The following is a 16,327-nucleotide window of genomic DNA, read 5'->3' on the forward strand; positions in this document are numbered from 1 at the left end:
ACGGCTCCAACTTCTGGCTCCGGGCAGCGGCACCGTCGCGGGGTTTGCTCCGTGAACCAGCGCTGGGTGGCTGCTCTGCCAGAGTCACTCGGGGGCCGGTGGCAATGCAGAAGTGCAAGCAGGACTTGCGCCAGGGGGAAAGTCGGCGCCTTAGTCCACTCCTTCAAATCCTTGAGCATTTTCCACTGCCATAAGGAGCTTCTCTCGCAAATCTTCAAAAGATTCATACAGAGGTAAGTCTAGGCGATTAAAGCTGAAATTTAGAAGGGGGAGAATTGTTTAATGATACGTGGAAGAATACAGGTAATTTTGAACAGAAGAGGTGAAACAGTTTCGGGGCCTTAACAGGATATTGTCCAGATGGAGGCAAGCTCCAGGAGGTCCTCCTGCTTGTGTTCCTGGCAGGGAGCAACCGAAACCCGCCCTGCCTGGAGTGAGGCGAGTACCTTGCGCAAACAGATCCTCAGTCTGGGCGCGGTGTGGGGGAAAGGCTCTGGCAGAAAGAGTTTCACCTTACTTCCATTTTGTCAGTTTAACTGGCCAGTGCTTAAAGCAGCTTGCAGGCCACCCTACAGCTTCAAATGGCACAGCTGCCATTCGGTACAGAGGGGCAGCTGTTCCTTCAAACGTGGTACAGAAGTGGGGAAAAGCTCTCTCTTCTTTCTGACACACATGTTAACAGGCAAATAGTTACTAGAATACAACTCAGAATGTAACAAATAGCATTAAGAAGTCTTCACCAGAAAGGCTGCGACGGAAAAAGGTTACTTTGGATTCATTTGCCCAGGTGTATTGCAGAAGGCCCGATACCGCAGCCTTGCCTGTGCCTGAGGGAAGGCACAAGCAGCAGCACTGCCGGGGTGCTGGTGCAGGGCCCTGCTGCCTCCCGCAACAGTGCGTGTTGCCTTCTGCACCTTGGGGCCCTCAGGTAATCACCTTGCCTTTTAAATACACACGGACACACATGTGAGTATCCCATTTATCAAAAGTTCCATGATCCAGAGCTAGAATGTGCTAGAGAGAAGCACAGTCATCAGTTTCCCTCTTTCTTGGCACACAGAATTTTATGCTTTTGATGACTTACCATGTGTGAGCTCTGGGCAGTTTATCAGGACTTCCCCATTGCTCTATTGTAAACAGCTGAGGACCATTTGAACCTGGTGGAAAATTAAAATCACATGAAATATAAACTGCTGGACACTACAGAGACAACCCAAATATTATTTTCAACATTATGTGTTTGCATAAATTGTAGGCTAGATTTTTCAATTGGTACAAAATACCTGATACGAACTGTCGTAATTAAAACTACATTAAAGCAAACAGGAACGTGGTGATTTAGTTCCAAGGCCAGTTAAGCTTGTTAAGTTCACCTATCTGCCTTTGCATAGACTAAGTATAATGCAAAAGAAGTGAGCTCAAACATCAATTTGTAAATGATAAACATGCATTCTTTTCTTTGAGTGACATGAATGTTATTCCTGTGGACAGCTGAAATTGTTTCTGTGGGAGCTAGGAGAGCATCTATGTAGCACTCATGGTGTTCAAAATTTTATTCCTCATTGGCCCCCAAAATTCTCCACTGTTCTTGGCATCCAGAAGGAGAATTCTTACGGGGGGTCAAAGGTTGGCCGTGCCCAGCTTTTCTCATTCCCGTTGGGCAGGGCTCTGTGTGGCTGTTCCTAGGGGTGGGCGTGGTGTGTGGGCAGGTGAAAGGGAGCTCACCATAAAGTTCAGCAAATCCATTCATAGGCACGCGTGACGTCCCGGTCACAAACTGCAGCAATCGAATCCGTTTCTCGGCATCCATCAGTAGAACGGCCTATTGACAGACACAGTGTCACCTTCTTTCCAGCCGCACAGCTCGACGTGACCTGTTTGTGTCAGGCTGGAACAGACGCAGCACTCTGGGAGCTGTGATACAGGTCACTGCCGGCTTTGCTCTCACCAACAAGGAGCACCCTTTTCTGTCTGCTGTCATGGGGCCGCAGCGAGGAGCCGCTGGGCACTGTGCTGGCTTTTCAGAGACATTTCAGCTCAAATCAAAGATGGGACTTCACATATTGGGTCTGTTTCTCTAACACAGGGCTTCACATTCCATGACAGACTCCCCAAAACAATGCCCTCACCTTCCCACTCAGGAACAGGCAGAGAAGCGGAGTGTGGTAGCAGAGCCTTACCTTCCAGAACCACTGGATAACGGGGTGATTGGGGCAGTAACCGTTTTTGTAGATGGTGTGTTGTCGCCAGTCATTAACATCAACATCACCAAGGCCACACATCAGTAACTGTAAAGGGAAAGAAATCATTACGGCCTCAGCTGATCTGCACAGGTGCTCAGACAAACAAGGTTGCGCTTTCCCTCTGTTGTCTGATCCGAGCAGTACACGTACAGAGTGTGAGCTTCTCTTCAGGAGAGATCGCCAAGACTGGTGCGTTGCACGGGAGAACCACTGCGGATTGTGATGGAGCTGTGCTGAGCGCGACAGCACGCTTAACGGACTTCCCTCAGAAGCTGAGTGGTGTAGCCAGAGGCATTAATTCAGTACGCTACTTACATGCTTTTGTATGCACATACTCAACCACCTCACTGGATAATTACAATTTTTTCTGCTTTTGTGTGATCAATAGAGACACTCATTGGGAACAAAATGCCACTTTCCTGCTATAAGCAAAACATCTTTGTCTGTGCATTCACTTAGAACGAGTGGGTGATGAAAGATAAGTCTGGAACATAACGCAGCTTTTTGTTATGAGCATTACTGAGCTTTTGTTTCCGGACATCTATTAAAAAGCCTCACCTCTAGTTCATTTTCATCAAAAATCTTAATCAGATCAATCGGAAGAAGCTCTGTGAATCCCTAAAAGAAAGCAGAGCAAAGTTAGAATTCTCATATCGTGATATATAATTAAGCTTTTATCTAACAAGATCTTTGGCTTCAGGAAACTCAAGTAAATGACCAAGGACAAAGATGGGTTTTGAAAATGAAATACACAGTTGATGAAGTTTGAGTCCCTAATTTAAAAGAATAATCACTAAATTATTTCAAACTCAGTAATTTAAGCTTGAAAAGGAATGTTCTTATTCTCAATAAGGAAAAGATTATACATTCTTATACAATGAAAACCCACAATTATAAACCATAAGCATTCCAAAACTTGTGTGGATACGCCAAGCTCCCCAGTCCCTTAACACAGACACTGATGTGTAAGAAGTCTGCAAAAAAAAAATATTTATTTTTAGGGGGAGATATCAGCTAAAAAGCCTTACCTCCAAAAAAGCATTCATTTGCTTCTGAACTCTGTTTACAAACCGCCACTGGATGACCAGGCTACAGGAGATAAACAAAACCACATAAGCACACTCATTACAAGTCAGAGAACTAAGTGTTCAGGGATTATTTCATTTACAACTTCAGCCATTTCTTTTGTTGTTTTGGTTTGGTTTTTCTAGTGTAACAACTAGAGTAGTTCTATCATAATGGAAATCTGGGGAAAAAGGAATGGAATAATGGAATAATAATGGAATTATTATTATAGGAATTATTAATGAAATAATAATATAATGAAATCATAATGGAATTCTGGGAAAATTTTAAGTTGCATTAATCATTTCCAAATGAGAACACACAAGTAGTGACTCTACAGTTAAAAAATACTAGCCAAGAATTATCTAGATGTAAGCCTGACTCCGTTCTGAATCCTGGCTTGTGCATTTTCAAAGAGCTTTTCATTTCTGCACTATGATGGGGATAAAAGCAGTTTATGATGTCTAATATTTTGCATCTGAAAACTGACACTGCAAATACATTACAAGAAGTAAAATCCTAAAAGCAGGAATTTCCTATCACAGAGTCACAGCGGCTGGAAAAGAGACCAAGTCCAGCCTACGACTCAACACCATCGCCCTGGCTAGACCACGGCCCCAGGTGCCACATCCAGGCTCTCCTTTGTTCAGCCATTACAGCCACATCCCCGTAACCCAGCGCTGCCGCTGAGATGAAGAGGCCAGCGCAACGCTTGCCTCCTGGAGGAACGCTTGACCATCTACAGAGTGCCCAAGTGCTCCCCGAACGGAGACCACAACAGCAAGAACTGCAGACTTGGTGAATACAGAGACATCCTGCTTTCATTCTTTTTTCTGAGCTGCAGTTCAGTGCTCAGACCTGCACTTCTTTGTATGCTGCGACCTTCTGGGGATTAGGGTACAAATGACCTAGGTTAACAGTGAGATTTTACTTTACAAGGATCGCTGATGATCCGGTGCAGTGCAAACTGCAGGAATCGCAGTAGGGTAAATTCTACAAAGGCCAGCTGAGCTTTCCTACGCTGGGGATGAATTCCATAAACACATACGTACTCAATGTATTCCCTTTTGTTTTCATTCGTTACCATGATTTCTGACCCATTGGGCTTCAGGTCAACTTGATATGTCTGTATTTCAAAAGAAAAGAAACGAAACACAAGAAGAGATCACATTAGTTCAGGGCACATTGCTCACAAAAAACTGCTCAGGTGTTTCCATCTCCAGCTAGATAATTTCCCCCTCCCGAGAGCATATCCTGTCCTTGTTCTACTGAGCTTATTCAGACTTTTCTTCAAGAAAATTTGTCCTGCCAGATTTTCATCTCGCCAGCAATATAATGGAAGTAACATTTTCTTGTGGAATCAGATGCATCTATGGTAAATTAAACAAAAATCAATCTTGCTGGCAATGCCAGAATTAGTTACTTGAGGTACCAGAGAGTTAGGAGAAGAGCAGAATGTCTCTACGAAAGGCAGTTTAGGCTCTCTTGAGTCAGAGAACAAACTCCTGCCAGCAGAAGTGAAAGCTGGCAGTGAAAGGCCATGGATAATTGGAAGCTAAATCTTTACAGAACAGAAGGTAACGCAAACCACCAACAAACAATTTGGTGTATTACAAAAACTCGTCATCCCATGGCTTTAATTTCTCCCTAATTTTCAATGTAACCAGTAATATTATGTTGCTTCAGGAAAGAAGGAGGAAGCACTGAGAAGTGGATGAGAATGTTCTCAACAGTACCCTGCGGGCATCATTTTTGAGAACATCTTGAAATTATAATCCCCCGGACAGTCACAGGCTGAGACTATTTTGTAAGACCGCGTGATGCCTTTATTACCCCTCACTGTGAGTATCTGACTCAGCTCTTCCCACAGACATCAATGTCGTCTCCTTCTCTGGAATGCCCAGGGTTGGACAGTTGAGGAGGAAGAGAGGTTCACTTCACACCCTGCCTACAGCCACCACCAACAGCCAGCAGTCCTGGCCAAGTTCCCAACCATGACATCCTGCTCAGTACTTAAATATTTTTTGTCAATAGCCAGTAATAAGACGGAAAGAGGAGCTTTTGGGATAACCTTTACATACCTGTCCAAAGTTTTCCTCATCTATACAAAACATGAGATCCAGCTCAGTGGGGTCATTTTCCAGGATCCACTTCAAAGAGTTGTAGTATTCGCTATCCTACAGCAGATGAGAATTAAACAAAGTTTGAAAATGTGAACATTAAACGTATAGTTGAACATTAAATTCAAGAAGTAAAACCATCTAAAATCAGAACTCCAAAGGGGATAGGAAGATGAGAACTCAGTTGCACAGCTACTGTAAAGCAGGGTGAGATGAATTACTTTATTCACATGTACTTCTCTTAATTCTAGATAAATCTTCTAGATTCATGGAACTTTCCTTTAACTGACTTTCAATTGCATTTTTATACAACTACAGTATATCGACATACCTATTTGGGGAAGATGTTTAAATGTTATCTTACCACTGACTCCATGTCTTTCAGAGTTATCGGTTTCCCCAGCATCATCTTGTAAAAAGGTCTGATGAAGAAACCTGAAAGAGAGGGACGAGCGTCACCACCGCGGCTGTGCACTCCCGCCTCCCGTGCTGCTTCCTGGTGTGCCCGCATCGTCACGGTGCTCCAACTGCTCAGTCTCTCGCAGCAGGCTCAGTTTTTACTCAGGCACAGAAAGTCCCATTTCAATTACAAGAATGATGCCATTAATTACCAAAGGCCGTTAAACACTATAACATTCAAGGCCCACAGACACGGAAGACGGAGAATTTTCCTTGAGGTACTGCAACACGTTTTGTTCTTCTCCCAGAGGAGATGGCCAATACAAATGTAGTGATTTTCCTTTAGGGCTAGCGATTATTTAGCAATGTTGATTCTGAAGTTTTAACGGGAGTGGGGAAAGGAGCAAAACTTCATATGAAATGTATCTGTTAAGTAAGACACTGTGCTTTGTGAACCACGATTCACACTGGGAATGCAGTTTCCGACAGCTGGAGTTCCATTACTTTCTGTCAGACTTTGTCTGCAGAAATACGACTCTATAAAGAGTATGAATTATCGACATGACTTATTTCATTTAGTACAAATCCAATAACAGTAGCACAGCCACCCAGTGTAATAACTCACCATCCAACAGCTTCCCATGATACACTGCCAGCCCAGCAACCCGACCGATAAATGTGAAATATGACAGGTGATCTTCATTGCAGAGACCTGAATTAGGATTAATCTGAAGCGTATAGTTGTCCCTTTTGTGAGGAGAGGAAAAAATAAATCTAAATAACCAAGTCTTTAAGAAACCAGATATTCAGATACGTTATCAAACAATTTGAGCTTAGGGCCATTTCTCGTTCATTTCTGCAGGAGTGTAATACTGGGATTTACCCACAGGAGCCTCGACAGGAGGCTGGCCTGGCGAAAACTGCCTCACTCCGCGCACAGCGGCGGCCCAGCCCCGGGAACTACAAGCGGGTAACTCCTGCTGCAGCGTGTGCGCGAGGCCGCGCTGACCTCTGCCCAGGGTGCGTCACCGAAACCCGCAAAACTCCGCCGTCGTTCTGAGTGCTGTGACAATCTGATAAACTGTCCCCTCTGCCAGGGGGCAGACAAATTTCAGGGTCTGGAATTTTAGGAGTCTCCTTTGCAGCAGTGTGAAACTGTGGGCCACAGTAAGACACTAGTGTAAAAGAGGTCATTTTAATTTGCAGTATATTCTTCATCTGCGAAGAACACTGCAGGGGCTTTAGGTAGGAGTTTTTTATTTCTTAAAATAACTAGTTAGATTTCTGAACCTAAAACCAAGTAACATTATCTTAAAATATCTACCGTGACCTACATCCCGCAAGTGCAAACATTTCAGAATAAATGTTTATCCAGTAAACTCGAGTATCACAGAGGGAGTCTTTGCTGGTCAATGTTGTTGAAGCTGCATTTCCCTTCAACAGCAGAATGTCTCTTTCCTGAGACACCAGTGTGAGGAACCTCTCACGACACAGTCTTTGTTCACCTGTTTTACCATCTACTCAACACTTGCTAGAGAAAGGAGTGAGTCTGATACTGTCATCCAGCCCTCAAAGCTGCTGTCTGCAAGGAAGCTTGCAGTACTCGGTGGGAACTGCGTACGGTGCATTAAATCAAATGTATTTAAGTGAGAGACTTGCTGTCTCGTTTGCACAAATGGGTTGCTCAGAGACTTTGAAGTTGGACAAAACCAAATTTAAACTTAGATAAGGCCGCTGCTGTGTGGCTACTGCAACGCGAACGAGAAGCTGGGTTATGAGCTAATTATAAAGGAGCCTTGTACATCTGGACAGCAGGTGTTTGACGATGCAAGGGGAGGGCTTATAAAAAGTCTTGTCTGACATCACTCCTTTCGCTATTACTAGGCTCAAAACCCTGCAGTTTTGCTGCAAGCAAGGCAACACTGAATATCATCTCAATAACGGCAACGGCTTATGAGCTCTTGATGCCAATTTGAAAGGTTTCCTGAGAGGTCGGACACGATCGCCGAGAAGCGGTGGTTTTGACCGCTAAGAGGGCACGCACACTCAACGCACCACGAGGGATGAGGTAACTACTCCACAGTGTAGCTTATGCAAAATCTAACTTATATCCCCTTATGAACAGAAATACTTTGATGGACACTTACGTTGCTGAATATTCAAAGAGACCATAGTAAGGGTTAAACATCTCCTTGGACAAGAGGAAGAACCATTCTCTGGCCACACCTCCATAGTCAAGTCCTTTTTCTGACTCAAACTCAATCCAGAGCCTGGCTTTCAGTACATCAGGTCTCTTCACAGACATGATTCTTCTGTAGGACTCCTCAAAAATATTATTTCTGTGTAGTTTCATCTCAAATCTATTTGGTATATCAGCCTGTGTGAAAGAAGATTATATCATACTCATTAGTCTTCCGGCAAATTACTGACCGCACGTTAGACACCTCATGGATGAAGTTTCCCCTCGTTTTTGTTTTGCGGGGCTCGCGGTGCACTAGATAAGTTCTGGGAGAGTGGTTCAGAGTTTTCTATTGGATTTGACAAAACAATGAAAACAACAAGAAAAGTAACAAAAGAAGTGAGAAAATTATTAACACCATGCTCTCTTTTAAGGGTATTTTAGCTTAAACTAGTAACAAATGCACAAAATTTATGCATCCGCTTTACTCACGTACCCGCAAAGATCAGCACCACAGGCACAACAGAACTGAACCACAAAGACATGAACAAGAGAACTGGGCTGCCCGAATGTTTTACAAGTTCTGTCTAAATAGGAGGGAGCTAATTATTAATCATGATTTAGCCCAGGAGTTCAATTCAGAAAAGACAGAGGAGAACCGAGTTAAGAATTTGTAGAAAAAAGACTGGATGAACAGACAACCACAACTGTTACAGCCGGATACAGTTTTTCTGGTAAAAGTGACTGCAAAGAACTGTTTCAGGAGGTTTGCTTTTTCCCTCTAAGGGCGTATTGTGTGCAATCACCAGTTAAACGGGGGCAAAAATCCAGGGAGCTGTCAATAAACAGGTAAAGACATGGGCAAGTCCCTCTTCACGTGATGGCTGGCGTTGGCGAGGTGGTTTACTCTTAGTTATGGGCCAACATCACGTGCAAGCTAATACTGAGCGCTCTCGTCAAAGTAAAAGATGTTACTGGAAAACCTTTTCCTCACAGAACAAGAGCACTGGAAGCTTGTGCCAGATCAAGCCCAACTGTGGGCTCTGCTGACTTGGTTCAGCTCTGCCCCTCAAAGCTCCCCGTTGAAGGTGGGGAAGTATCAAGCCTCAAGTCCATTTGCAGCCTAAACACTTAGAAACCAATGCAGCAATGAGCCTCCGCTGCGGTGGGAAACTGCGAATTGCTGCTCCTGCCTTGCTGCCTCATCACTTTCCTTTCGGCAGTCTTAAAGGTTTGTAAATGTTTCTGTTGAGAAATCAACCAAATGCAAACTTTTCTTTGTGTTTTTCGGTTCCTGCCTAGCCCCTCGAGGAGTAGCAGAGTCCAGGAAAATTGGCAGGTGTGCTGCAGCAAGACACACCCCGTGCTGTGCCTGGGAGAGCCTTGTGCTCCTCCCCGGCACCGAGCAACCGGCTCCAACTCAAGGGAGCACGTTTCTACTCACTGGTTTCTTTAACTTCTTCCGGAAGTAGTCATACTTCTGTTTGAACTCCCGGGAATATGGAACTGCCTATCAGAGAGAGAATCGGAAATACAGGGAATTCCTGCTAGTGAGCAGTTTGACACTGCAGCATTATTTAAACAAAAGGAAGCGCAGACACGCTATCTACATGTGTGCCACGAGTTCATAAAACAAAACCCACCACGTCTCTAGTGTAGCAGCCAAAATGTTCCCATTTCTTAGTGCTGAAAGGTATGAGAACTTTGGACCCCGTTCTTCTCTTTATCAACTACTTACCCTCGCTTTTTTTTCTTCTTTTAGGAACAGAAAAGAGCAAAACCGATTTTTAACACAGACAAACCAACTGGAATTACTGTTGCCATCCACACGTCTCAACAGGAAATAGTAAGTGTGCCCTATCAGTCTGAATTCTAAAAATGACCGGTGTTACCACAGAGTAACTGGAATAACACTGTGCAGTAGTTAATCCGCGGTGTCCCGAGACCCTTACGAATCCTGAGGATTGATCTACCCCAAATGAAAAAGTGTTCTTGGCACCTGGAACCAACCATCTCAGGGTGGGAAGTCTGATCACTCAGAATACCGCAAAATGGCATAAGCCAGCATTAAAAGGTCAAAGAATCACTCTGTATATTTGATGTTTTGAAAATGTGGTATTAAATAAGAGCACATATTTATTTTTCCTAAGGCTGATATTTTGAAATTTCTTAGTTTATCTGCAGTAAGTTTTATGTCTCTTAAAACTGATTGACCCAATTTTTGTCTTTTTTTACGCTCTGAATCCAAATAGTCGCAACTCTCCCACAGTGAGTGGAAACAGCTGTTTCTTATCCAACTGTCCAGCCCAGAACAGCATGACAGGACTTGGTCTGAGATTCCAAGATCTTCTGACTCAGCACTCAGAGCAGGTATGTGCCCTGCACAGAGCTTAGTGCAGAAACATGCTATCTTAACACACTGCAGGAATAAAAGATAAACGCTAAGATTTAATGTTATTTGCTCCACACTAAGTAGCTTATAATATCAGCAAGTATGGAGAAAGAAACATGTTTTGAAGACTATATTACAGATAACTTTAGATGCAATTCATTTAAAACCTCATTTTCCCCCCAATTCACGTGCTTGGTTGTCAAAATTAAGCTAAAGATACAGCTCCTTTTGCTCTGGAATTGCACACGGCAATAAGCAGCGGATGTATTGGCCTCCCAGCTGTACCCATGTAGGTGAGTCACGGTGTCCAAAGGGACAAAACCGAGCCGTACTTACCGGGCCAGTAATCGCTGGGTTCTGCAGTCTGGGGTCTTCCCACTGGGTAATTTTATTATCTGTAAATAACAAAAGACATTGTATCATTTCTCCTGTTACCACACTGAATTCATAAGCTGTTTTTTTCTCCCTACGACTGTTTTCCCTGCCATTTCCACAGCTTAGTACTATGTCAGGGTTAGAAAAGGCTGACTCACCCATCTGCACCAAAACCCCATCACCTGTTTAGTTTAACACACTCATTCAAAAATGCAAAACTAAACAGAAGCCAGTGTATTTACACTGCTTTTATTCCAATGTCTGTAGTAGTAAACATGTCGGTTCGAACATGATCTTGGATTCAACTCGTTAGAAGCACACAGACTTCAGGCCTGAAAGGTAACGGAGTCCCAAAATCTTGTCAAATGGCAGGCTAAGCTTACTTTTGGAGATTTTGCATAGATGTAGCCAAAAGGTAATACTTTTTAAAGTCAGTCTGTATTTAAATTTGGAGGGAATGACATCTCTTAAAAACAAAGTCCCAGGCAGCAATTTGACGAAGAAGCAACAGGACCGTTAAGGGAGGCAAAGTGACAACTTTTGCTAAAGGAGATGCTTCGTTCTGCCCGAAGGAGATTTTGGCACTACTGCCACAGAGTCTGTAGGAGCCCCAGGGGGGTGACACGGCAAGGTTATACAGGACCACGGGGACATTCTCCCTGCCTCCAGACAACTGCTCCTCACAAAAGTCTGAACACGACAGAGTCACAACAAAATGATGATGTTGCAACAACAAGACAATGCTCCAGAAACCAAACTGGGTGCCCTCTGCAATGGCGAGGTTGAAGTATCCGCCTCCTGCGCTGAGGGTGGTGACAGCACACCTGCTTGTGACATCCACTGCTCCCGTTTAGGAGAGGCGTATCAGGACAGCAGTCTGCATTTTAACTTTTGTAATCGGTATGTTTGAGAATAAACACATTAGCTTTTGAGAAATTGTTTTAATGGCTACTGCAGGTGAAAGCAAAGAGCAAAACCCACCTATATTAAAACAAGTATTTTCAATGTTTCCACAGCTGGAGAAGACCCGTAAGTTTTGAGCATCCCAAGCTAGTTTTAAAATGGACTGGGATTTAAAAGTCATGTTCTTTAAATGTTAACTGAAGGAAACTCAAAAGATCACATGCGCATTTCAAGAAATTTGGTCTACCAGTTAATTTAATATTAAAAGACTATCTATTTCCCTTTACACATTATGTCTATTTAGTGGTTATGGAAATCACCGAGGAAGGAGGCTGACAGCTCCAGACACCACATGAGATCAAAAGCCTGGAGCCCGACATCCTGGCGTGACACCTGACCCGGCCCTCTCCAGTCAAATTTCCTTCTACAAAGTCGACTGCTTTTCTACCAAATCATTTCTTAGACCTCCTCGAAACCAGCAACCGCAAGTCCCGGTGGCAATCAAAGGTAAGAAACCAGAAATGACTGCAAATTGGTCAGTTCTTCCTTACCACCCTACACAGCACACGGTGTCACTCACAAATCTTCTCCCTGGCGGTTACAGTGACATTACGGACACGATGCCCCAGCCATGAGAAGGGTCCGACACAAACGGCTCCACTGGGAGGTGTAGCTCAGAAACCTCTGTCTTATCCCAAGTGGATGATGAGAACAAATTCCTTCCTTTTGCAGCACGTTCTGGAAAACCTGCCATCTCTCTCTCTCCTCTCCACACAAATACAACACTCTCTTTCCCCTCAAATCAGGCTGTGGGGCCCTTGACGGTTCCCTCTGCTCCCTGTCTAGGCGGCCCACCGCTTGCTTCGAGCCTGGGCCCCTGCTCTGCAGCCTCAGCGCCGCCCAGACAGCGTCGGCGCTGCCGAGGTGAGATGGGTCACTTGAGGCCTTACGACACTCCTGTAGCTACATCACAGCGTGAGTGAACCCATGTCTGCCTTCAGCCAAGGTTCTGCTGGTTACTCCCCTTCTGAGTGACACTGCAGTTCTAATCCAGCGGCACCTCCTTCACATTGCTCTGGCAGTTTACCAGATCCGCTCTGATTTCTCATCCTGTTCACCGAGCACCTCTCACCTACGCTGGCGTTTCCTGCCGAACTGAGTATGTTCCCCTTAATTCATTGTCCAGATCACTAATGAGTGTATGGAAGAAAGGGGGATCCAGAACAGACTTTGAAGGGAACGCATCTAAAGTATCATCCGTCTGCCAGCAAACCGCTGCTGACTGCTCTGAGCAGGCTGGGAGATGCCTTCCAACAGGGAGCTCCTGTTGTCCCGTAAGGCTCTGAGGAGCTGCGGCAGACACACGTGCTACGAGGAGCAGAGCACGGCATCCCACTGCAGTGCTGGCTTGGCGAGCTGAGGACTCTCACAGCCAGCTGGAGACTACTTTTTGTTAAAAGATCGACAGCTGCAGAAATTAGAACTGTTTACAGTTGAAATCTAAAAATAAGTATTTTCAGGCTACTATGCTACAAGTCATACCTAAATTACTTTAATAGTACTCTGCTTTACTAGTTTATTCGGCACGCTTAATAGCACTTCACATCGCTCCACAAGAGGAGGTTTCTGTGTGCAGCTTCTCGCGGGGATGAGAAAACCATTTAAAACCCAGGACAACAGGACTGGACAATTATGCAGAAGAATTACAAAATGTGTCTGGGGAAGCACATCAACAGCAGCCGAATCTGTCTACACTTTGAACATTCATACTGAGTTCTAATCATCAAACTGGGCACGTGTGTTGCACCTTAACTACCCCCTTCAGCAGAGAGCGACTGAAATGCCAGCTGCTTTGTCACGGCCACGGACTGCTGAGACTGGCGTATTTAGGGGGAGCACGGCTGTCACACCTGTGCCCCTCGGGAGAGATTTCAGATGCAAATAAATTTCATTTTATAACAATTATAAATTCTTCGAGGAATTCTAATGTACAACTTTTACACTCCAGTCACTTTTAGAGACTGTGACATGTGTTAAGTAGATTTAAAAGACCAAAAAAAACTTTTTAAAAGGAGGTTGGGACGCTCAACAATTATACAGGCATTTTAAATCAGTTTTATTCAGCGACTCTTCGGTGGCAGCAATTTAGAATAATTCGCCATATTTAAGTTTCCAGATAGCTGTTGGGAAAAACAAGTACTGAAGCTATAAAGGACAATAACTCTGTACTGGTATGTGAAAGAGGTTAATCTTGTGCTCCACAAGTGCATTACTTCTAATTTTTACTTAAAACTATACTATTTCAAAACTTGTATTACTTTAGAAACAGTCTTTTAATAATGATTTAATGTCATATACGCTGGAGTCAGTGTTACTTATACTGAAGGAAAAACGTAATGCTGTCAAGTACGTATAACGGTTTAACGTTTTACTTCAGGTTTTGCGTAGCAAATGTACACTCTTCTAATGGATTTGTGAGTTACCTATTTCTGTGAAGACTAGGCCATTTGTAGAAATATTATAAAGTCCAGCTGCAGTCTTAAAAAAAAACAAGAAGAAGAAGAAACAACAACCCGGCCTTTCTGGGCTGCTTCATTTCAAACAACAACAGAAACTCACACAGTAGTTGTTGAGATGCTGTAGTGAGACAAGTCTACAATGAGACGTCACTGACACTAGAACTTCACTAACAGAACTCAGTCAGATTAATGGGCTGGGTGCAGTTTAACATGCTCTAAATAGGAAATAAGATCAGAATCGGCTCTGCCACGAGACCTTCTTAAAGGAGGGGACAGCGTTCTTATGGGTGCTCATCGCTCCACTGCCTTTACACGAGGTTGTGGCTCTGTGATCTTTTCTCATCTTATTTTCTATTCCTAGGGTATAGTTCAATTAATCGAGTGCAAATAAGCCATGGGATCATCAACAACGACGACGACGAATCCAAAATATCAACGAGAACAAAAGAAACCACAAAGAGGAAATGTTAATGCTTCACAAGTAGAGAGGGACAAAGCTTGATGAGCCAATTAAAAGCAAGCTTTCAGTGAATATACAGTACCGTAGGAGGGCACTAAGTCTCTGGTATCAATGTCTCCACATATCAACACCTGGCTTCCTAAATGAAGAGTAAAATTATAAAGCTTTCACTTCAATACTTATTACCTCCCTTTGTCTATTGCTGTAGCACCCGCGCGATTACTTACTATGGTCTATATAAAATGTTCTTCCGTCCAAATGTATTCTCTCCTCCCAACCAGGCTGTTAATTGGGAAACAAAACCAAGAAGATAAAAAAGAGAAGAGAAAAATAAGTGAAAATAAGTGAAATAATACCAGCTTGAAGCAATTATCCACACCTACTTAAATTGACGCTTGGAAGGTAGAAACCACAAAATGATCACAGCCGAGAATCTCGGAAGATTCAAAGGTCTGGCTGTTTGCACAGGTAACGAGCCAACAGAGCGAAAAGATTTTAAAGCCTGGAATTAGGAACTTTTTGACTCAAGGTTTATACTCATTTCCTACTACACAGAAACGATCACAAAGAACAGGTATTTGATCGTTGGCAGGTTTCTGCTCCTGCTTCTGGAACGCACGTGTGTTATTTCTGTAAATACGTAAGCCGGGATCCCCTGACAGCGGGACAAGAGCGTCTAACCTAGTCCTCAAGTGTCCCCTTTGTATCCCTTCCCTTCCCCCGTATCCAGCGGATCACAGCACACACGGACAGGAGAGCCAACGGCCCCGCCGGCGCTCGGCCCAGCTCTGTGCTCTACTGTAAAGTGTAGGTGAGAAATCACTCCTCGTCCATCTTTTCTGAGAAGCTCTTGGCAAGATAGCTCCAGGCTGTCTTGATTTCACTGCATGTTTTACCTCCTGCAATTAGCAGGGTAAACTGGCCCTTCAGACAAAATTTCTGACATTACAATGATAACTTTTCTCTGCAGAATATGGAAGTTGAAAAAAATTGAAATTTGGATTTCTGAATGCCATAATGGGCTGACAGAGCTCATTTTGAACAATCTGCTCCATTTTTCTCCTAAAGCAACAGGTAGTTAGCTAACAGCACACAGTCAGAGATAAAACCAAGGTAAGTTCCTCCAAAGCTCAAAGCATCAGATAAGCCAATAAACACGTAAAAGTTTCAGAAAGACTATGGGCTGGCTTCAAAGAGCCTGACTGCTTCACAGATCCCAATAAAGCTTTTTAGTGCTATATGCAGACACAGCTTAAATATCTTCAGAAAAGCGGTGTCAGCGATGTATGTGTGCACGTACAAGACAAGACTGGTAACCTGGCAGGTTTCTATTACAACACATCCACATTATCACTTACAGGAAGAGGACCCAGATCGTTCGGGTTCAGAGAAGCTTTTGATCTCAAATGCACCGGAAATTTCAGTCGTGGATCCTCCTGTAACAGAAATGTAGAACTGTAAATCCAACGGATCGAGTTAGACTCATCATCATCATAGAATGGCCTACGCTGGCAGGGACCTTAGAGATCATGTACTAAGTCAGACATGGAATCATCTGGAAAAGAAATATTCCCACATTACAGGTATTCTCTTATTTTTTGAGAATAAGGCAAAACAGAGAAGTGACCTGATCTCCTCCTGTGATCAGGTGACCCGCCTGGTGGATGAGGGG

The 16,327-nt window shown here is 43.8% G+C and overlaps 1 protein-coding gene across 1 annotated transcript; it reads right to left on the reverse strand.

The window, feature by feature from the left end:
• Positions 1-34: 34 nt before the first annotated feature.
• On the reverse strand, positions 35-16,091 carry LOC104271984 (E3 ubiquitin-protein ligase NEDD4-like; the record flags this gene model as incomplete). The annotated part of the gene is made up of 15 exons (XM_009866845.1): positions 35-253; positions 1,085-1,157; positions 1,726-1,822; positions 2,181-2,288; positions 2,802-2,861; positions 3,272-3,332; positions 4,361-4,434; positions 5,390-5,485; positions 5,793-5,863; positions 6,453-6,574; positions 7,975-8,204; positions 9,451-9,516; positions 10,735-10,793; positions 14,883-14,937; positions 16,014-16,091. Coding segments are annotated over 15 exons (1,353 nt in total), but the record flags the coding sequence as incomplete, so codon positions are not given.
• Positions 16,092-16,327: the final 236 nt, after the last annotated feature.

The sequence above is a fragment of the Apaloderma vittatum genome, unplaced genomic scaffold (genome assembly GCF_000703405.1).
Source record: "Apaloderma vittatum isolate BGI_N311 unplaced genomic scaffold, ASM70340v1 scaffold32403, whole genome shotgun sequence".
In the NCBI taxonomy this organism is placed as follows: domain Eukaryota; kingdom Metazoa; phylum Chordata; class Aves; order Trogoniformes; family Trogonidae; genus Apaloderma; species Apaloderma vittatum.